At 35.5% G+C, this 24217-nt stretch overlaps 1 protein-coding gene across 2 annotated transcripts in view; it reads left to right on the forward strand.

The window, feature by feature from the left end:
- The first annotated feature begins 4316 nt into the window (after window positions 1-4316).
- LOC146994420 (cAMP and cAMP-inhibited cGMP 3',5'-cyclic phosphodiesterase 10A-like) overlaps window positions 4317-24217 on the forward strand; it is a 70929-nt gene continuing 51028 nt past the window's right edge. The window contains exons 1-2 of one of the 2 annotated variants that reach the window (XM_085827315.1): window positions 4317-4816; window positions 7895-8006. In XM_085827315.1, coding sequence (XP_085683441.1) covers window positions 4797-4816; window positions 7895-8006 — 132 coding nt within the window. In that variant the 5' untranslated portion in view covers window positions 4317-4796. The remainder of the gene's footprint in view (window positions 4817-7894; window positions 8007-24217) is intronic. The other variant, XM_085827314.1, reaches the window with a different exon arrangement.

The following is a 24217-nucleotide window of genomic DNA, read 5'->3' on the forward strand; positions in this document are numbered from 1 at the left end:
GGACTGTTTTTCAATTATATTGTGGTCGCTGCTTTTTGGTTAATTTTCTAATGACATATAAACATTAAATTGTTTTTAATTTGAGACTTATGAATAAAATAACGCAAACTAGACTGCAGAAAATTCTTTAGAATGAAGTTAATACTGAAAAATACATTTATCCTTTATCCAATTTTATTCTACCATAAATCTTTTAAAAAGTGTGGAATTAGCAGTGCACTCGGTGGAAATAAGGATGACATTGTGTTTTAGGAAAGTGGCGACAACCTAAGTGAAAATAACTATGATTTTAGCAACAGTGACGACGAATTTCTGAGATTCTAAGAAACGCTGATGTATTTGCTAATTTTTTAATGCAACAGTTCCGTTTTCCTTGTATAAAGTGTTATCATTAAAATAGGTATTTTAATCCTTTTCTGTCTAAGTATTTTTCCCAAGTTTTAACCTGATAAATCACTGCGCGTCTTACAGGCCAGGAAATTGAGGTATAGTATAAATCGCCCTTCATTTCGTATGAGTGCCGACGATTTCGATGAAAAAGGGTACCTTTTTAAAACGCACTTCTTAACGAAGTAAAGCCGTTTTATGTACAGCATTATGTCTAAAATACCGTCAAATTAAACAGTAAGTTTGACTTTAATGCTTTTGTATGCATATCTTGAATTGATTAATAAATGTAAATTTTTAATTTAAAAAAATGTATAATATTTTATTTAGTTACATGCTAATTATCTGTGTTATTGCTTCGTTTTTGGTATAGATCCCCCCTCCCAGAAAAAAGCGTTTTGCTCCTCGATCGCGAAAATTTTTCGATTTTCCATTACTTAACCAGTGGAATCTCTTACATTTTCTCCCAGTAAAATTACAGCTCTGCGACAACTGAGTGAAATATTTGCAGCTATCTACACATAAATTGAATATTTACTTAAAAATAAAATATTTCCTAATTTTTATATCCCTTTTCTAGTTTTTATGAAATTTCAAAATTTAACGATATCAGTTAATGAAATACTTGCAAGTAATATAATGGTTCTGCGAAATATATTCTTGATTCCAAACCCTTACTGCTAGGCATCAGCCCATCGCTCTTACAATACACTATTAATCCAAAAGGGCAATTTGCTCAGATTATACTCTGTGGTTTAAACCTATAAACGGCGAATCACTTTTCAAATTGTTGCCACCAAATATTATCGCCCTGTATTATATTTAAAGAAATTAAATAATGAAGAGTCTGCATGAATGTATGTATGTTTCTCGCTTACAATAAAACGACTGTACCTAGAGCCATCAAAATTTGAATAACGTAATCTTCCACAGAATATCGCCGTGTGGGAGCCCAAATTTGAAATTTGGAATTTGTTTTATTATCGATTTCATATTTTATAACACTTCAACGAATTTTTGATTAATAAACTCAACGATTTCAAAGCGAGCAATGGCGACACTGTACGAAAAATAAAACATTTTTATCTCTAGCGCGCGATATATATTTCTGCTATACTGATACTGAATGAGACCTAAAAACACTTTTCTTTTAAAATATATCTCCTCTTATGATCCCTGACACAGCCTTTTACTTTCCCCTTCCATCATTAACGTCAATCTCTTGCTGTTGGCCACATTTGCAATGCCACCCTCCTGACACCTTCTGTTAGGAGGTGTTGGGATGGGGCGCGAACTCCCATGGTCCCTGTCCTGTGTAAGCATTCAAGGAACATTTTCTTCTTCCCCGATAAGTGCATATTCTTTCGCATTAAAAAAAAAGAAAAAAAGAAAAAGAAAAAAACCTCTGTGTCGTTCGCTGGTTGGCGCCCGCCTGCAAAGAAGGCCTTGCGGGCCCGCTTCCGCCGGCCCTGACAACATGCAACATAATTATAAAACAAATAAAATGCACATAAATAACTTAGGCTAAGCATATGAAAAGAATGGTTTATTAGATTTATGTTTTATTATTATTATTTTTTTTTTGTATTATTATATTTAGAAATATAAATAAGCTTCCAAAAGAAAAATCACAAATTCTAATTGCAGAAAAGTCAGATTTTAATTAATTGGATGATTGCGCTTGACGTACTAATGAAATTTTATTTAAATATTTGTCATATAACTTAACTTAATTCTTATATCACCTCGTTCAAAAATATTCAACGTGTTTCTTGTTTTCTGCAGTCAATTATTGACTTGATTAAAGCTACTGCCACTTGGTAAGAAGTGAGAAAAGTCAATAATGTTTTTTCGGTAAAACTTTTAGTTCGAGATATTATTTATTATTTAGGATAACTTTTAAATTCCAAAACTTAGAGTAGCTAGATATTTTGAATAAGATTTGGCCCTGAACATTCTCCTTTAATACAATCAACTGTGTACCATAATGTCAAGATCAGATATCTCGCAATTCAGTTATTCTGGATTTTGTTGTGATTCATTAATTTTGTTTTCTTAGTATTTTTTAGTAGTGTCTCCTTTTATTCCCGCTTTAATTTTTTTTATATTGCCCTTGTTGCACAAAAAGTTACTATATTCGAAAAATACTATTGATTTCCCCTTATATTTCTTTTATATGATTTCATCTGTACTATATGAGATAATTTTATATCAGTAAACAATAAATTGACAGTTTTATTAATAATTGTTTTTCTAATCAATGCGAGCTTCATTATGCCGCTTCAGATGAGATGGAACATTTGGCTGTTGACTCCAAATCAAGATTTATAGCAGTGTTTCTCAATCTTTTTGGCTGTATGGTCTATGATACCGCTTTTACCACTGCCAGACAATCATCTCCTCCCTCCTTTCCACAACTCGAAAAATAAATACGCATGAACTTAAATTTAGATCGTTTTTGAATGTGTTTCATACATTAAACAAGAAAAAGGTATAGAAAGTATTGATAAATACCAAAACTTGAATAAAAGACGTTTTTATATTCATCAGCACAAACTAAATAGGTAAATAAAAGACTAAGCGCATTCATCCTCTCAAACTATGAAATTATCCCTAAGAGAGAAATTCTCTCTTCTTCCCCCCCCGGTGGAGAGCCCCTGCTTTATTATCTATTATCGACTCCCAGGGGATCAATACCGATCCCGTTGGGAACTCCTGTTAGAGGCAATCAGAGAATGTTCTAAACGCGCTTTCTTCCTCGGATTCAATTCACGGTGGCGTCGCAAATGTAGTCAAGAGTGGGAGACTGATATATGATGGGCAAATGTGTAATAACAATTTTACGGAATTAAGGAAGCGGAAGCCGTTTACTTTCCGCTAATTAAGGAAGCGGAATTACGGAAGCGGAAGGTAAACGGCTCACTAGCGAAAGAATAGCTGACACGAATATCAAATATGATACCACTTCACACTTTATCTTTGAAAGAAAATTACAGGTTAGGGTATTAGTATATACCAAAGCCACAAGGACAATATGTCTAAGATGAAGGATGCCTCCGAGGAAGATTTTCTAAAAGAAAGTGGCTCGTATTCACGTTATGCATAGGAAAAACCACGAAAATCAACCTTGCAGCCAACGCATTCGGCTAGCATTGAACCCTAACTAGGTCGAAATACCATAGTCTTAACCACTCGAGCTGGTGAGGTAAGAAGACTTAACCATCTGGGAAAGAAAGATTTGTTACACTTACCACCAACTGATCTTAAAATTATTGACCATGTGCTCCCAGAGGGGTCAAATAACAAGGTTCGTCCTGAATATATGAAATAGATTGTGTTAAACTCCCTATGACACGAACTACTGGGAAAATTTACAACCTCCAATAATCGCAGAGGCAACTTTTTGACTGGAGTTTCTCAGAGGAAAATTTTATAAGAATTATTATTTTTAACTCGAATAACGTGTATATCAAATTCATAAATTTTTTCCTTGAAAATTTTTTAAAATTCTTTTTGCCAGTACTCAGCTTTAAGTACTTCAATGATGCTTCATTCCTAGTTACTTTGCCCATTTTTGGTCAATTTACCATAAAGCGCAATTCATAATATTGGAAGCCTGTTACGGAGTTTTCCCCCTTTCATACTTCTAAGTTTTTCAATACAATGGAGTCAATAAGGCAAACATTATGTCATGTAAATGATATTTTATTAGAAGTATTTCGTGTAATAACATTATAGTTCAAAATTTTCTTTTCGAAGTTATTTAAACAAAAAAGTTTTTTTTCATGGCTTTATACGTTTTTATTCTCATTGTTTAAGAGTAGTATGTGTTATATAAAATATAAACTTATGCATTTTATATAAAATTTTGTTTTCTATGAATGAAACTGAAAAAAATATGTAATAATAACCATGACCGACAAGCCAACGACAGTGCTAGACAGAGGCCAAGTGTTTGATTTTAAAGAAAGTCATAATATAAGGAGGACTATTTTATGCCTATGAATTTTATAATATTAAAACGTAAAATTTAAAAGAAAATACACAAACTATTTATCTACGAATGGATTTGATGGCCCTTTAGAAAGCGAAGACTCAGGGCACGGGCTTTGATTGCCTATGTGGAGGTCAGGTCCTATTCCCTTACTATAACTCCAGTACATTTCAGGAACATCCCCGTTACACATAATTAGTGAAATACATAATTAGTAATTCACACATAATTAGGGAATTAGTAAACTTAAAATGTAGTTTTATGCATTTAATCATGATAGACTAAAAATACCTAAGTCTGTATACTGCTTTTTAAGGTCCTGGCTGAACTCAAACATGCTATATTATCGACAAATTTAAACAGATATAAAAACCAGTGTGAGAATCTTCGCCATTTCATCGGATCGGATCTTGACATGCAACGAGAAGATGTGAGGTAAGAAATATTAAGCAGCTTGAGCTGTTATAAATGATCGTGAATTTATATTCTTTTGCACTTTACAGCACTGACTGAATTTAACGAAGTAAGTTTTCGTGCTTTATCTTTCAGTAAACTGCGAATTTATTAGAAAGCGTGATAAAAATATTAACATAGCATTGAAATATATATTTAAAATTATTAAAACAAATTATTCTTGGTTTTAACTATAGTACGAAACTACGGTTTTAACTATAGTATAGTAAAAGTTTCCGAACTATAACCTAAAACTCTCATACATTTATTTCTTCAATAATACACTTGAGTTGGTCAGTTATTTTGCTTGAGGCCCGGTATCGCAGTGGCTAACGCGTCGCGCGGCAGCACTACAGGTTCGGGGCTCGACCCCCAGGCTGGGCAAGATCGACTCCCCACGAGTGGGTCGATAAGTGGTCGATGAGTACTAAATGCGCTTAGGACTAAACACTGGAGGTCCTGCGAAAAGCTGACCAGGGTATGTGCTCATATACCTCAGGGCCTACGGTCTAGAAAGCAGATAAGCAGATATCAGGGCACTGCAGGCCAAGGCTCTCTGAGGGCTGTTTGTGCCGCCGAGTTTAGTCGAATTTTCAGTTTTTTACCTATCTTGCTTAATACAATAACTATCAAACTGCAACAAAAGTTAAGGAGAAATATCTTTTTTGCAATTTATACTGTAAAAAAACATGTCCGGAGTGCTGACTATGATATCACACATGATTCTTTGCCATACATTTTCGCAAATTTTCAGATTCGAATACGTTTCCGGCAAAGAAAAATATCTCTTTGTGAATCACGAAGCATTGACTATTCCTTCTTCCCATTTCTTACTCATTGTGTTTGGTGTTCCGTCATGCACGTAAGAAAGCTTTCAGACGGCAGATTAGCTATCACAATTGCCATTGCCATTTGCATCATTCCACGTCTGTGGAACAGGCCCTAATCCGTAGTCATGGAAGGTAAAACTGAGCATGCACTGAGGATGCGTGTTTATGGAACTTTTACTCGGCGAAATCGTGACGGAATATCAGTTCGTGTTTGCTTCCCGCTGTGATTAATCTGTTCTTATACCAGGTTAGTCTAAAATTGAACAATTAGAATATTTGGAACAAAATTCCTTATATCAGAGTTTCTGTTGAGTAAAAAGGTGTGCAGAGAAGTTCGTTCGTTACTTAGCTATTACGTAAGTTGTGACGGAATGTTTTAGTATGACTATGGTGTTAATTAGCTGCCTGCAAATAGCATTGGCATTTTTGACATGAGGTAACCAATTAAGTTTATTGTCAAATATTATTCAAAAAGACTGTAGCGTTGAAACGACTTTTAGTTTATACTTTTTATCTTTATGCCTACGTTATGTTTTAGGGGACAATAGCGACAACTGTAAAAACTTTTGTTTTGGATAGTGAGGTCCTTAGTTTATGTCTGTTAATCCAAGCAAGTGTTTGCTAATTGAGCCAAGCTAATCTCAGCTTTTCCTTCAATTTCTTAGTGGTATCTTCTATTAATCAGGCTCATTATACTGTCAGCAAACGCTTGGATTCTTTCCTCTCTGGCATCAGGCAGCAATGGCAGCATAAAGTCTGCTATAAGGTTTCACAAGATCCTGCGGACAACTTTTAGCCATAGTTCCAAGGACTATTCCACACATTATCGTACACTGGACTTGTCTGTTACACAGATCTATAGTCTGTGATTCTATAGCTAAGTCTTGGTCACGATGCAAGAGTAGACACACGTGGGATCTGGCCACCACATTGAGCTAAGGACTTCTGTACCTGTGTAGAAATAATAGCAATTTAAAGACCTTTATTTTTATTCTATTATTTTATTTTATTTTTACTCTACTTGTTTCTTTGATCTCTATTTTATGAATAGAGATCAAAGAAACAAGAATCTTTTATTCGAATACCGAGCTGTAACTGAATGGGTGAGATCATAGGAAAGTGGTAACTCATCTCTCACTGAATTTACGGTGGACAAAAGATTTGGTTAGGAGAAACGCACTTTTAAAGAGTCATCGTAAAAACATATCTTCTAAGGCAAATATTCTTTCAGTACTTTCTATAATTCTTTTCCATTATCTGAAATCGTAAATACATATCTTTCTAAGGCAAATTTTCTTCCAGTCCTTTCCATAATTCTTTTCCATTAGGTTAAAGCGTAAAGACATATCCTCTAAGGCAAATACTGTTCCAGTACTTTCCATAATTTTCTTCTGTTATCTCAAAGCGTAATAACTATTTAAGTTATCGTGGACAGTGGCGTAGCTAGGGTGGGGCAAGGGGGGACATCTGTCCCCGGGCGCAGCATTCAGGGGGCGCCAAATTGATGTTATTAAATTTTAGAATGAAATGTTTTCCGTTCTTGGAACAGAGAAAGGGGCGCAACGTCTTCAGTTGTACCCGGGCGCTGAAAACCCTAGCTACGCCTCTGATCGTGGAGCTTTGCAAATGAGGTACTTTGAGGTGCTCATAGACTTCAGACGCAGCTGTCGGATATAGCTGGTCTCGTGCTAATTAATTTGCATTGAAATTCTTCAGTATTAATTATAGTATACATTCCATTCAGTCTACTCTATATTTTGTGATATTATTGAGAATTTTACAACAGAAATGGTACATATAGAATAAACAGTACATGATTGCTACAGAATGAGAATTGTGTGATACATAATTATATAATTCCTACTGCACCTAGTATTTAGAATCGTTGAATGGGAAGTATTGATTTAAATTAATGCAGAAAAAGTAACAGTTTTGGTTTATCATTAAAATCGTTAGATATTTTTAAGAGTTGACATTCGTGAAACTACTTCTACTAATTCGTGAAACTGGATTCCTTAAAATCATCATATTTTTTTTTAATAATAGCTGTATTAGGCTAACAGTGTAAGCGGCCAGCCCTAATTTAAAAAAATGTTCAAAGAAAATTTTAGAATAACTGCTAATGCAATTAAACATTTGTCGGTTAACATCAAAGGAAACATCAATCCATAAAATTGTTAATTCTGTTTTATTACGATAAGTTTAATTTCTGCCAAGTGCAATTTTATAGGGATGCTGTAAAATCAGTGTTGATGATGACTTGCGATTTATGCGCCAACTGGAAGCCATGGCCAGTGCACAAGAACGCTGTTTGGAGTGTGTACAAGGAGTTCTTTAAGCAGGTAAAGAAAATAGTACCAGTCTGACAGTCATTATAAGATTAAATCTTAATATAGTTAATTATTATTAACAAGACACAGTTCATTAAAATGATTCTACATTTAATAATAATTTCAAATAGATTTTAAGTTCTACATTAGCGTGCAGAAATTAACGATCGGGTTTTAATTTTCAGTTTTAATCGAGAACAGCATAAGAAAATCAAAAAAATTAAATAGCCCTGCCTCGCATAGTGAGGGAACATCCAGCAAAATGAATATGCTCACAAATTGAAAAATGTGCCTCATTAAGGACCATACCCACTTTTCGTCTGTTTTGCCTTGCATTTACACCTCATGTAAATGCAAATTCAAAAAATTGTTTATGCATAGACAAAGATAATGAGCAAGTTATTATATTCTATATTATTGTATTACTACTGAAAAACTACAAACTCATTTAAACGCTAAAATTTATGTAAGTCGGATATGGGAGTAAGCCCAGGTCACAAACCAGCACATTCGACGTACCAGTACTTATTCTTTAACGAAATGCCTCTTCGTCATATCCGAATTTGTGGTCAGTTGCACCTTGGTATGGACAAACACGGGGCAAGATTGCTTTACTGCAGTAGACATTGATTAAATTACCAGTCGTTATTAGACGCATCCGTTCAATACAATAAAATTCAAGAATTCATAGAAATTTCAAGAGAGTTTTGAACATCTATTTTTATTGTTTATCCACTATCTTCGTTAAGATAAGTTAGATTTAGTTAAACTTCCCTCACTAATCAAATCCACTTCTCATCTATTCAATTCACTTTTTCACTTGAGACATCCTACTCCCTTCCGTTCCTTAACATCTTCTTAATCACCTGTAGTGTATCTAAAATCATTCCAACTGAGTACCATTAGCTTGCCTTCCATCACACTTCAAATCCTGTCATTTTACTAGATCGATAAATTCTTCATTTTATTCTTTCGTATTCCGTTCACTCAAAGTTTACCGTCCTAGCAATAGTTGCAAATGATAGTGATTTCACAACTTGGAATCATTGAAAAAGAGGTTAAACAATTTTGATTTAAATACAATAAAAAAAAATTCTTCCAAGCGATTAAGGAAATTTATAATATTTCAACGAATATACCTATTTTGACCGCTCTCGAATACATTTAAACGATTTTTTGGGTGATAGCTGTACATACGGCAGAATAAAGGGCTCTTTTTTTTCCAAAATCGATTATAAAATGGATTTAAAATGAATTCAGAAGGGATTTTTTTCGTTCTACTTAAAGATAAACATCAGTTTAAAAGAATTATGCAACGACTTTCTTCCTACGGTCTAGATCAGCGGTTCTCAACCTTTTGACCAACGCGTACCATCTAAACAAAAAATTGAAAACCTTTCGTACCACCACTACAAAGTACTACTACCACCACCACTCTTGAACAAAGTTTAGATCGCATAAATTTACGAGTGTTAGAGAAAATCTCAATCAGGAGGTTGGGATTTTCATTTTTGAATTTAATAGTTAAAAATATTTTGCTTCGTTGCGTACCACCAGTGGTACGCGTACCATCGGTCGAGAACCCCTGGCCTAGACCTATTTCAAGTATAAGTTTTCATATTGCATAAATTTAATGAACTTTTGCATCCTGCATCCTGTGAATATATACAAAATGACTTCACTTGTAAACTTTATAAACTGTAATAACCTTATATAACTGTAATAACCTTATATAACTGTAATAACCCCATGGACGCATCTTTAGTATTATTATTACGGTTCATTATAACATTGTGTTCCTAGTACTTATCATATTTATCTCATTTAAGTTTATCTGTATCTAATTCTGCTTATCCGTTACTTTTGTTACACCAAAACAGATGATGTATTGCGATTTATGTAGTCTAATCTCATTATATCCTAAATCGTAATTATTAATAAATACTGGATGCGAGGCGGACGGTGGGATCACACAATGTACGATAATAGATCCAACCTAGATCCTTTGGAAAGCTTCAGTTGCTCATTTTTTCACTTTCTTTGTAAATTCCTATAAAGCTTGTAATTGTGTTTCCTTCTTCCTTTTTTTAAATATTTAGCAAGGGGATGGCATTACCAGTTGATCCATGGTACATCGCTGGTGTTCCCCATACTTTTACCTCTACCTATATACATATCTCGCATAACTCAAAAACGATTAGACGTAGAGCGTTGAAATTTCGTATATGGGACTGCTATAACATGCACCTCCCTTTTTTTGTTGCAGTTGGCTGCGCCAGTCATATATATCCAGCTTAGTGAACTCTGTTTTTCTACTTTCACGTGTTGGTAAATTATGCACTTTTGCTTTAAAAATGATTAAATTATGTTGTTCTCATGTTCCGGTTAAAATTTTCAATCCTTTAGTTAATCTGCATGGAATAATTGTAGAATTGTTAACTATTTAAAAGTGTAAATGGCGTTAAGTCTAACGTAGCAGCTGCATATGTACACTTGAACTCTTAGTAGTACAAAGAATTAAATCAGTTGGTCCACCAACTTCAGTGTTTTGTAGCACAGTGGGACAGAAAGTTAATTTTAAACTTTTGTGCATCGAAAATGTTGTCTTTCTGTTTGTTGACCGCAATGCTTGTTTTTTCGCAGAAGCTCTAAATTTAATTGCAAAAATTGTTTTTTTAAACTCTTTTTAACTGTATTTAGTGTCTTAGGGTTTTTTTTTTTTTTTTTTTTAGTGTTTTGCAATTTTAGATATTTTGAGTTTTTATGTATTTTTGCCTTGAAGAAAAAAAGTGAGAAATGAATTGATTGAATGAGAACTATATGTCTGATGAAATTCAATGGATGTCCACATCAGCGTTTTTTTCTATCGAATTAGTAACTCCACATATTTTACATTAATTTAAGTTATCTGTTATTTTTCCGCCTACTTGTGGCGTTCCGACAGATACTTTAACTTCTATTCATGAGATGGCGCCACGTGTCAAAATCCAGTTCTTAATCGGAGCAGTAAAGCGACTGGGACTTCTCGTCAGAACGCGACGATAGCATGAACCGTGTTCCAAGCTTGCTTTCTGCAATGTAATTTTTAATTGTAATTTTAGTACTTAATATATTCTTTTGTTACAGCAGATTGTCTACTCTTATTTTCTTTGATTATATCATGCATTCAGTACACGACCACCAAAAGTGGTGACCTTTTGCCTGAGCACGCTGCTGACAGTGGATTTTCAACGACCGTAAGCCACGTGCATCCGAGGCATTCTAAACAACTGACTAAAAATAACAACGAATATGGACATTAAAAGCATGCTACAACGTACCCCTTCAATTATTTCTAGAAGTATTGATATATATTTCTTGTGTTTTTTTCCAAGTCGTGCATATCATCGCAAGGAGCTTCAGCAAATCATCAATGTGATCTGTTCCGTTCCGCTAACTTCGCCAGTCGTGCAATAAATTCTTCGATCATTCAACTTTGTGACAAACGTGCTACAATAGTGATTTTCGCTAAATGTGCTACATCAGTGATTTTTCTGCAACGTGCTACGGCAAAATTCTTCCCTCTGTGTTCGAAAGTAGTGAATTTCTTTCCCATGTGCTACAGAAGTGTTTTCTTTCGATAATGTGCCTTAGCAGTGAAAAGTGGTGATTTTGTGTGTGCGCAATACAAAGTGAACGCATCATTTTTCTCAAATTGGGGTTTCTTTTCTTATGCATTTCGATCAAATATTATTTGTGTGTGTAATCGCTGACCCTGTATTATTTGTGTGTATATTGTTACGTAAATTTTATGCGCAATACAAAGTGAACGCATCATTTTTCTCAAATTGGGGTTTCTTTTCTTATGCATTTCCATCAAATATTATTTGTGTGTGTAATTGCTGACCCTGTATTATTTGTGTGTATATTGTTACGTAAATTTTATCTGCATGGTTAAAATATTTATTGTTCTCATGATAAAATATCAATAGTGTGTCCTCATGCTACGATATTTGTGCTATTAAGTGTTTATTAATTAAAGCGAAAATTATCTATCAGTATGCCCGACGATATTCAACCCGAGCCACAAATCACACCGCCTTTCTGGAAAATAATCCTTCATTGTGGTTCGCTCAGATCGAAGCACAATTTTCTATCGCTCGCATTAGTGAGGATTCTACAAAATTCAACCATGTAGTTGCAGCAATTGAGTCTGATATTCTGAATTCAGTGCATGACTTAATTCTCAAACCACCTGATTGTGATAAATACTCGATATTGAAACAGCGGCTGATTGAAATCTATTCAGAAAGTGAATCTTCAAAAATATGTACTTTACTACAAGGACTTGAACTTAAGAGATCAGCGACCTTCATACTTGCTGTCAAAAATGCGTGATCTGGCAGGAAGCCATTTTAGACTTGTTGAAGTCACTATGACTTTTGCGTCTTCCTAATAACATACAAATAATTCTTGCTGCTTCTAACGAAGATCTAACCCGTTTAGCAGCAATGGCTGACAAAATTAATGAACTTGTTACTCTAGCTTATGTCAGTGCTGCTAATGCTGCACCTTCCAGTTCACCCCTTGAACAACAAGTGGCTGAATTGACCAAAAAAGTATCTGAAGTCTCTACCAGTCTTCATGCTTCACGGAGATACAATCGATCAAATCAGGGCCAACGTAATAATTTTTGTGCCCGAAGCAGGAGTCGATCTCGTCGCAATACTCGAACGCAGTACAAGAGCCTACAAGTGGCATATGTTTTTATCATGAATTTTGGTGCCGAAGCTTGCAAGTGTGCCCCTCCATGCACTTTTGAACAAGCAGGAAACTAAATAGGTGGTCTGCTGGCCTACAGAATGTCCGCCACATCGACAGAATAGTACTGGCTGATCTTTCAACTCAGTTATGTTTTTTAGTAAATACTGGAGCTGACATATCAGTGCTCCCGAGAACTAAAACAAATGCTCACCAACTTAATATACTTGTACTGTATGCAGCCAATGGTACCCAAATTGCAACTTACGGCACCAAACTATTGACACTTGATTTAAACTTGTGCCGGACTTTCAACTGGCCTTTTATTATTGCGGATGTAACTCAAGCATTATTGGTGTTGATTTCTTGACAAATTTTCACCTTCTAATGGATGTCAAGAATAATTGCTTAATTGATGCTACAATGCAGCTGACATCACAGGGCCAAGCTTCTCACATATCAAACATACCTACCAACATAACTGTTGTATCTGTTCATTGGTTATTAGCAAAATTCCCTGACATTTTAAACCCATCTAAACCAGGGCAGCATATTCATCAGCCAGAAGTGTATCATCACATTGAAACACATGGCCCACCTGTACTTTCCAAGCCTTGTCGTCTTTCTCCAGAGATGCTAAAGGCTGCTCGCAAAGAATTTGAATTTATGCTAGCACAGGGAACCATTCGCCCATCTAAAAGTCCCTGGGCCAGTCCACTTCACATGGTGAAAAAGTCTTAATTGTGATTGGTGGCCTTGTGGAGATTATCGTCCACTTAATGCCGTCACAGTCCCTGACAGATATCCAGTCCCACATACCCAAGGCTGTACCCATCTCTTTCATGGAACAAACATATTTTCTACCCTCGATCTTGCCAGAGCATATCAGATCCCAGTGTATGCTGAAGATGTGCCCAAGACTGCAGTGACTACACCATTTGGTCTCTTTAAGTACTTATATATGCCACTTGGCCTTCGCAATGCTGGCCAAACATTTCAGCGTTTCATAAACCAAGTACTGTCTGGCCTTGATTTCTCCATCCCATATTTTGATGATATCCTTGTTGCATCTACAGATGCGGAAGAACATTTTCAATTTTCACTCGCCTTAAAGATCATGGATTAAAACTAAATCCATCCAAATGTGTACTTGGTCAAACCTCAGTTTCATTTCAGTTCATACAGGGCCATAGGAGCAGTGCTTCAAGCCCATACCACTAAAGGACTTTCTTCCCCAATGGCATTCTTCTCCAGAAAACTTACTTCTGCAGAAAGGAAATACAGCACATATGACAGGGAACTACTTGCTGTGTACTGTACTGTTAAATACTTCCGGCACAACTTGGAAGGACACGACTTCATCATTTTCATCGATCACCTTCGCTTCTAGAAAAACTCTGACTCGTGCTCTCCTCGTCAGCTTCGACACCTGGATTTCATCGCCCAGTTTAGTACAGATATCAGATATGTCTGGTACTGATAATTGTGTTGCTGATGCCTTGTCTCGGGTAAACAATATCAACCTCACTACCCCAGATTTTTCTGAAATCGCAAAAGCTCAATTGCATGAGGAGGAACTCAAGAACCTAATCTCAAATCCACAAACCTCCCTTCAGTTACAACTGCTGCACATTGATCCAACGCTTAAAATTTTCTGTGACATAGAGAACAATAGAATACGTCCCTATATTCCTGTCAATTTTAGACGTGAAGTGTTTAATGCCACTTTGGCACATCCTGGAATCCGTGCCACCAAAAAGCTCATCGCAGACAGATTTGTCTGGCCAGCAATGAATCGAGACATCACAGAATGGACTCGTTCATGTATTAGGTGTCAACGGTGTAAAGTATCCCGTCACACTCACAGTCCCATTCAACAATTTAACCTTCCAGCAAGATGCTTTGATCATGTGCACTTAGACTTGGTTGGCCCATTGCCTCCTTCAAATGGTTACACTTACCTCCTCACTTGTATTGATCGGTGCACAAGATGGCCTGAAGCCATTTCTATTGAAAATATATCCGCTGAAACTGTAGCTCGAGCATTCATCCCCCAGTGGCTTTCAAGATTTGGCATGCCTACCACCATCACTACTGACCAAGGTCGACAATTTCAATGTCACTTGTTCGCATCCTTCTTGGCTTCATTCCTCTCTTGGCATTCGCCATATTCGCACAACACCATACCATCCATGGAAATGGGATGGTGGAACGCTTTCACCGATCTCTTAAACAAGGTCTGAAGTGTCACAGTAGCACACACTGGACAGAAGCTTTACCCCTAGTCTTGCTCGGTCTTCGCACAGCATTCAAAGAAGACATTGGTAGTACTTGTGCTGGGGTTTTCTTCCGGAGAGGATCCGTTGGCGGGGAAGCGTATTTATTCGCCAAGCTCGTCAACGGCTAATCGGCCATGAGTTTAGTGGTGTACAGTTAAGTTACAAGATATTTAAAAAGGTGAACCATAATATAATAGCCCAAAAATATTATTATATATATTAAACAAACATATTGCAAGATAATTAAACAGGTGATCCGTGATGTTTAAAGCATATAAATTAGGTTATATTATTATATATATTAAACATATTGCAAGAAAATTAAACAGGTGATCCGTGATGTTTAAAGCATAAATTAGGTTATATTATTATATATATTAAACAAACATATTGCAAGAAAATTAAACAGGTGATCCGTGATATTTAAAGCATATAAATTAAAAAACGTATTAAATGCATCTAAATTTGTGTTAGTCGCAGAAAAATATCAAAAGGTTAAATATGATATTTAAAGCATAAAAATTATGAAGAAACATATTAAACACATATAAATTAGAGTTAGCTGGCAAAAAATAATATCAAACAGTTAAACATGATTTTTAAAGGATAAAAATTGGACTTAACAGGAATAGACATAATATTAATGAGTTAAACATGATAAAGCATATATATAGCAGTATGTCATATATCTTTTGTTAAATTTGTATAGCCCTGAAAAGGGCCCCCCCTTTTTTTTTTCCCAAAAAACTGTTGTAAATGAAATTGTCGGAGATTTTATGTCACTGGAAAGCAATCCTTGATGGCAGCCAGAATTTCTATGAATGGATCCTTATTGTGACTTATTTCACGCCAAAATAAATACTTGAGAAGGTGATCTGCTAGGTTTTCCTTATGAAGACCACTTTTCTGCAGTTTAACTTTCAGAGGTCTCCAGTTGGATTCTATAGACTGAGTATGTGCGCCAGTTGCTGGATTAATAAAATGGGTGGAATGATTTACGGTCTGGTGCACATAATACCCATTGTTGGCTAAAGATGCGTAGGCCCACCATTCATCAGTAATGATTGTGGTTCCCTTAGCCACGTGCTTTGTTATTAGCGGTATCAGGGTCGCCGCAGATCTATTGTTTTCTGGACATATTTCTAGCCGAAAATCTTTCGTTTCTCTTTGAAACATTCCAATTATCCATGTTCCTTCAACGACCCTTCCAACGTTGTACTGTCTTTTGCCTATTTTCGTTTCGTCGATTTCAACCATGTAGCCGACACCGCCAATTTTCGATGAATGCATTGCACGTAGCATTCTGTCAGAAATCATTTGGCTCATTTTGGATACCCGGCTCTTGGCTGAATTTGGCGAGTTTTTGGCCGCCATCTTAGATTTCAGAAATGCGCCGAAAAGCTCATTTCGAAATCCAAGATGGCGGCCAAATATTGTTTTCCGTATCCGAGGGAAGTGGACAGGGAAAACAATTCTGAACTGCCAAAAGGAAAAATTGAACTTACCCTTGTTCATGTTAACATCATGATGCCTGACATTCCCTATTTGTTCAATGTTGTATAACATAGTTAATGTTATATTACTAAGCATGATATGATAACTTACTAATTTTATTTCATTCTAAAGTAATAGAACAAGAAATTTTAATTAACACGTACTTTAACGAGTGAAATGTTTTGCATGAAACGCTATAGGGCAAAGAAGTACTTATGCTCAAACTGTAAACAATCGATTTAAAAGAAAGCTTACTACGTAAAAATTTAACTTGGATGTAATTTTGGCATTCAAATTAATAATGGATTTATATGCCATTTTCTTTACATTTCATAATTCTTTTTTACACATGTATGCAGGTAAGTGTATGATAGTTAAACATGATATATATGGATGAGAAATGTAAAATTAGAACATTTATTAAGCTATTTGTAATGTATGCAAGGGTGTTTGTGCTCCTGGATTTTGAATTTCGATACCTGGAAATTACGGCGATCGTTGTTCAAAAGGAAGTAGGAATAATAGTGAATTATTTATTTTGATCTGGGTAATTTTGTTTGCTTTGAAAGCAGAAAAGGCAAGGTCAGTGTATGTGGTGAAAACATTTCCGTTCTTTCTCCAAAGGATCTGGGTAATTTTGTTTGCTTTGAAAGCAGAAAACACAAGGTCAGTGTGTGTGGTGAAAACTTTTCCTTTCTTTTTTCCAAAGGCAGTGATAATGCGCGAAAAGGGGGAAAAAACTTCTTTTTTGTTCTTTCCTTACTGCAAGTTACGACTCATTCCCCCGGTTCTCGGACATTCTCTTCTGGATTCTTTTCAGCAAGTAGGCGCGGTAGAAAAAAAAGGGAGAGACTTCGTTCGACCAGATGTGCGATTACGTAACTCTGGGTTCAAAGGTCTTATCTCTCCTGGTGTGGCGCCAATAAGTAGAGAAGAGGGATTTTTCGCCGTATTAGCTATTTGTCATTGATCGCTTCTCAACTTTTTTTTTTCTCCGCTGTGTAACATTTTCGTTTCATTTATTGATGCATGTGTAAATTTTTCGTTTCGTTTATTGAAATATTTTTTTATTTATGTACGCAAGAAGTGATATTATACAACTAGAAGAAGGTATCCGGAATGCATTTAGGTGGAATTGGATTGAACGGAGAGATGGTAATGGGGATACCATCGGCACATGGCGCAAGAAAATAAATATTGCTGGACAAGCATATTGTATTTTTTGTAACTCACTGCTGAAGTATGGTGGGGAAGGATTCAAGGCTTTCACAAATCATTCTAAAATTGTGACGCACATAAAATATTCAAAGTACATTAGACATTCAATGACTTTAAGTAATTATGCTAATTAAAAAAATACTGATGACTTACTGGAGACTGATGCTCGGCCATTGGATATAGTGACAAGAAAAGCACGCCAAAAGGTATTAATAACTTCGTTTATTGCCGAGAATTCTCTTTCTTTCAATGTAGTTCCCAATTTAATTGAACTTTGCAAACAGTTGAGCCGCGATCAGATGGCAGTAAACTCGTTGGAAATGTCCAGGACTACTGCATGTTATAAGATGAAATATGGGCTTGCAAAAACTATTAACCCAGCAGAAGGCGCGCACCCAACACTGACGTTGGAGATCGCGCAGGGTGACAGCATCACCCCAAGCAGTTTCATTAGGAAAATGTGTTATATATTTTATAGAAATCATTTTATTATAAGCAATAATTGCAATATTTCATTTAGAAACTATACTTCTGTACTTAAAAAACTTATTTCAATATTTAAGAAAAAAAATCCATTCAAAATAAGTATATACCTAATCAGGAGTCAGAAGCTAACGTACACTTTTGGCAAACATAGGAAGAATGAATTTTACATGAAAAATTATCACATATTTTGCAAGAAATTGTAGTTTTATTGTCTTTGGATCTTGGACACATAGCACGTCGGCCTTTGTCGAGTTTTGTTTTCTTTGATGGGCGTTCTTCTGATACACTAGAAGTCGCATTATCGATGCTTTCACGAACCACTTTAGGAAACATTGACATATTTTTTGTAATCTCTATATAAGGTGCTGTATAAGAGATATAGCCAAATTTTGTAGGAATTTTCTACTATTTCCATATTGTAAGGGAGGGGTCTTTGTTGGAAATAAAGCAACTCGGGTATTTATTGCAGTGACGTTCAACACGGTAAAAGACGACCATCGGCCATCTGTTGGTTTTTCGAGATGTTGAATATAACAATAACATTTCAACTTTATCTACACCACCTTTTGTTGTATTATGAAAGTAAATTATTTCTGGTTTCTTCGTATCATCACTTTTATCAATGGCATCATCGCAATGCATTGTAGATAACAAAACTAAACATTTGATTTTTTAGGCACGTACGATACTATTGTCGCGTTCTTTTAGAACCCAAATATAGATAAATAACCATTCCTAGTTTTTGTTTGGACGAACTTGGTGGGAATTTCAGCCTTGTTTCTGTTCAGGGTTCCTACAATAGTTAACTTCTTTGACAAAAGTTCTTTTGCTAGAGGATAACTCGTATACCAATTATCCATTGTTACATTTCTGCCCAAATAAAGGGGTGCACAGGCATTTTGTAATTTCAAATGAAGAATTTTCAAATCTAAAGGGACCTTCCGACTGTTGTCTTGTGTATATCTCCCATGTTATAGCTGCAGAAAGTTCTTGTATCTACTAAGGCAAATATTTTGATTCCATACTTCGATGGGTTGCTGGGTATATATTGACAAAAGGAACACCGCCCTCGAAATTTCTCTTAATATTTCTTCTCTTATTTACCAATAAGGTACATCTTTTGGCAATTTTCATTGAAATCGGTAAAAAATTCTCTCGCAGCCGCCAGTTTGTCCAAGTTTTTCCGAGCTTCACGATTGGTCACATTGTCTAACCGTAGACACCTGAGAAGAAATTTAAATCTTTTATATGACATTGTGTTCCGTAAAATTGCAATGCCTGTTTCAATTTTCGGTAGCCCACAAATCTTGCGTATTTTTATGTGACGATTTATGCAAGCCTTACAGATGTAAAAGCCCAAAAAGTGCTCTAATTTCCACATCATTTGTCGTAATATTTTTCCAATATAAATATTTGTACACTCTACAATGGATTGTATGATTTTAGCATTGAAAAACAATTCTCAACTTTCTAGAAGCTCCTTTATATTGCGTGCAGTTTCTTTTAATCCTGCTAAATGAGTTATTATAATTTGAGAAGACCTTTTTCACTTTTTGATTTGGTTTTCCATTCTGCCAAACTCTTATTTTTGCTAATAAAATTACTTTTTACTAAATCAGGATTTCCGTCGTCTTCATCATTCTGCTCAAATTCTCTTTCGCTGTTGTGAGAACTGGATATTTCTTTATCTGATTCATTTTTACTATCTTGTTCAACTTCTCCTTCAGAAGACTCAACTTCATCTAATATAGTTCTCAAACGTTCCATCTCTTTCATGTTCACTAAATTTACGTTTGTAAACCATTATCTATCAAATAATCCAACAGAACCACAACGGCAACACTCGAGAGCACGAAGTGAAGCACTAAAGTGAAGCACTAATTTGAAACATAAGCTGTGAATGGTTAAAATTTCGTCTTACCTCTGTCATAGTATTTCATGACATTTTGGATCTGCAGCTGTGAAAGAAAGTTTATTTTAATGAAGGAATAACAAAATATATAAAGAATAGCTCTCACGTCAAAATAAAAGTTGAGAATAACTGAAATACACATTTACCTGTTTCTGTAAAAGATGTGCAACATTTTCATCCTTTTGTTTTCTGGGCTCTGTTTTTTGGTAGAATTCTAAAAGGAAATAAAAAATAACAATTTCATGTAGTGAAAAACAAAAAAGTATTAAATCAAAATTTGTGGACCATCTGAACATTTACACAAATTATAGTAAACAATTTACTGGTATGCTTTTCTTATCATTTATTCTAGTTTTAGAACTTGGTCTGTGTTCCCTTTGAAAAATAAGCACATAGATTATAATGGTACGTAATTTAATATTTAAAGGCAATTTTTGTATGTATATATATGTAAATAAATAAATTATGTCAAAAATAAAGTTATACTTGTTGGTTTTACCCCATTTATCATCATCTTCCTGAATCATCTTGTGGGGCAGATTTCTTTGGAGGCCATGAGGTCCTCAATTGCTTCGCTTTCTGATGTTGGTTCGTCCAACATTTTAAGTTCAAGGCCGACTTTTCCGTGGCCTGGATACACAGCTTTAATGTCCTGTAGAAACTGAGCAAGTCTTCCTCCATCATAAGTAAAGGGCTTCAAGCGGAACCGCCTGTAATAATGTACAGCCATGTACTGCGTGCAAATATCATCTGTTCTCTTGCTCTTTATAGACCTCTTACAAAGTTTGTTTTCACCCTCAAGATCATCGATAGTATTTTTTTTATCATCGGGATCTACGAATACGCCTGTAAATAAAGGATTAATGAATGTTAAGGATGAAAAAAAAAATGTCACTCATTAAAAAAAAGACATATATTTACCTTTCTTGTGATTGGTAGTTTTATGTGTTGCTGCCGGAAATAAATTTTCTATCCTTTTATATTGTGGAGCAGAGTCAGTGTATATGAAGGTGGTTTCTGGGTGAACATGACGTTTAATGTAAGGCCACAAATGCCTTTTGCTTTTTCCTTTAACCTTGAAAAATAATCCTTCTATATCTTCTTGACAGTAGATGCCTAAAACTACGATGGTCATATTTTTGGTTACCCTGCCGCGGTTGTACTTGCGGCGGGTCCAGAATGTTTCATCAATTAATATAGATTTTCCTTGACCACCTAACATTCTGCTATGATGAGAGGCAAAAATTTCGCATACCTCATGACAATATGATAAAAAGTCAACAATAGTCCTCATTTGCAATTACTGGTAATTTTTGCTTTTCTCTCCATAGCTTTAGCTGCTGATTTATGTAGCTGAAACTGTGATCTAGAACAAAGTACACAGTTATGACTAAAGCTTCTCTTATTGCCTTCGAAAAAAGTGTTTTCAATGGGGTTAATCATGCCAGAGCAGTTGTTGTGATTTCTCAGGCTGCAGACCCAACGCCATCCCAGCTTCGATTCCTTTCTCTTGTTGCTTCTCATCGGTGCCTGGCACTTGGGGCAAGGTGGTGCCTCATCCTCTCTGGGAAGAAGTCCAGCATTGGTGGCAAACTCGAGTGCAGCTGCCTCTGTATTAATTAAATGCATGTCAGTAATTAAACAAAAATATTTCAGTGTTACATGCAAAGAAGCCATATCCAAAAAAGTCAGTACAGTGACAGAAATAGTTTAATGAAATTTATTGTTAGAAATTTCAGAAACTAGGCAATTATGCAAGAGTCAAACTATCAGAAATAAAAAAGTTTAATAAAGATGAAAAGTAATAATAAATTTAATTAAACAATATTAGTTCATTATAGGAAGACAGAGAAGTGAAAAGTTAAAACTAGAAAGTACTGTTACAAAAATAAGGAAAATAAAAATAATAGTAATGATATGTATCTATGAAAAGAAAGTATTAAAACAAATTCCAAGTGAAAAATAATATTAAAAAATGTAATGGATGAAAATAGATTAAAAGTAAACTTTGCTTTGGCAAAGTCCAAACCACGTTTTCACGTAAGTACCAAAGTACTGATTTTTTCAGTACCTGACAGACAGACAGCTGCACGGGCTTAACCGCGGCAAAACATGATCGCGAAAAATCTTCTTCTTTAAATTTATTTAAAATATTTTCGAAAAAAAAATATTTTACTTTACAAATAAATGTTTTTCGGTACATATGTTTTTTAAAACAATTTTAAACAGAGATGTAGAAGAATAATAGGTATTGTTATTTTTGTGTGCAGATATGCGTGCGTGATGAACTAAAAAATGATTTTGAAGATTTCGTACCATATTTATCCTCTCAAAAATATGCAACTTGCTCAACTTTTCGATTTTATTATATTAAATAAGGCCTATCGAGTTTTTTTTTAAACCACTGACAATGAAAGCTGTTATGTTCCATTTTTGCGTTTTTATCCCAAAGCGCGTTAGCCCAGAAGGGCTATTAATTTCGTTTTTGCATTTTGCATTGAACTGTTTCTACCGAATATTATCGCTGTGTGTTATATTTAAAGATATTTAATAATGAAGAATCAGCATAAATATATGTATGTTTAACATACATAACATTTATGCAGATACTGTGATAAAACAACAATAGCTACAGCTATGAAATTTTGAATATGTATGTCACCACCCGAATATGGGCATCTGAAAGCTCAAATTTGTAATTTGTTTTATTAACTATTTAACATTTCGTAAAACATTTATGTGTTTTTGATTAAGAAATTCGGACGATTTTTAAGCGAGCGATGGCAACACTGTTCGGCGCAAGACTGTCTATCGGAAATTCTAAAGATATGCTCTTCTTTTAAATGTTTTGTCATATTGCTGCTTAAAAAAGAATATATAATTATTATGCGAAGACCGTATCGTATACTAGGATTTTAATGCAAAATCTTTTTTTTCTTTTCTTTTTAATAAATACCTTGTCATTTTGCAGTAAAATAAAAAAATAGTAATCAATCATCTAGGATAACCATATATAACTATATTTGCTAAAATATCGTTGATTATTCTAATTAAATTTTTAAGTAATTATCTTTATTTTTATGATATTCATATCATTTAATGTTGCTTCTTCCCTCTAAATTTATTTATCATTAGTAAATAATATTTCCAAATTTCAGTAAATTTTCTCTGGCATAATCACCCTCAGGGGGCTCACTTTTGTGAGTACGGGTGTGGCAATCCCGAGGTACCCTAGCCCTTCAGGGGATCATCTTCTTGGTGAGACGGGTGTCACGATCCTGGAGCCCCAGTGATCTATCCTCTTTTCCGTCTCCTCTCCTATTGGCTGGAACTTTTTCCCTTCCCTTCTCCCTTGTGGTTTCTCTCTACGGAGTTTGGGGCTCGTCACGAGAGGCTGGAACAGACCTTCTTTCTAGTTTTCGAGTGGCGAGAAAACTGCCCACGTGTTTGCCGTGTGTGGAGACCCGTGTCGCTGGAAAGGAGGGTCCTGGTAGTTGAGGGGCGAGGTACTGTCCCCAACACACTGCTTTGGCCTCTGCTTCAGCTAAACGGGAGGCACCTTAGTCATCCTCACGGGTGTCAATCGGCTGGTCACAAGTCCTTGTGTCAGTGGCTTCGGGTCAAGCTCTCGGGAGTACCTGCTTTCGGGAAAGCCGACTGTAGGGCTTCAGTTTCGTATAGGTCCGGCTAGCCCTAACACAGGAATCTGTGTTCCCTTGTTGGGCTCCGTGGTGGGCGGGGCCGTCGGACCCGAATCTTTATTCTTTCACTATGGCTTCTTCTCATATCTAGTTAATTAAAGATTTCGACGTCACTCCAGTCACTCAATCTAGTTCTGAAACGTCTACAGCTAAACCAGTCACTCAACCTAGTTCTGAAATGTCTACTGCTAAACCAGTCACTCAACCTAGTTCTGAAACATCTACTGCTAAACCAGTCATTCAACCTATTTCTGAAACGCCTACTGCTAAACCACTCACTCCACCTAGTTCTGAAAAGTCTACTGCAAAGAAATTACGTACAGTTAGAAATGAAAAAAATCATAACAATAGTCTCTGTTTCCTAGTCATCTCTAGTGCTTCTGGCGAAATGCA

The sequence above is a fragment of the Stegodyphus dumicola genome, chromosome 11 (genome assembly GCF_044657685.1).
Source record: "Stegodyphus dumicola isolate Sdum_Otavi_A_Nest chromosome 11, ASM4465768v1".
Classification (NCBI taxonomy): Eukaryota; Metazoa; Arthropoda; class Arachnida; order Araneae; family Eresidae; genus Stegodyphus; species Stegodyphus dumicola.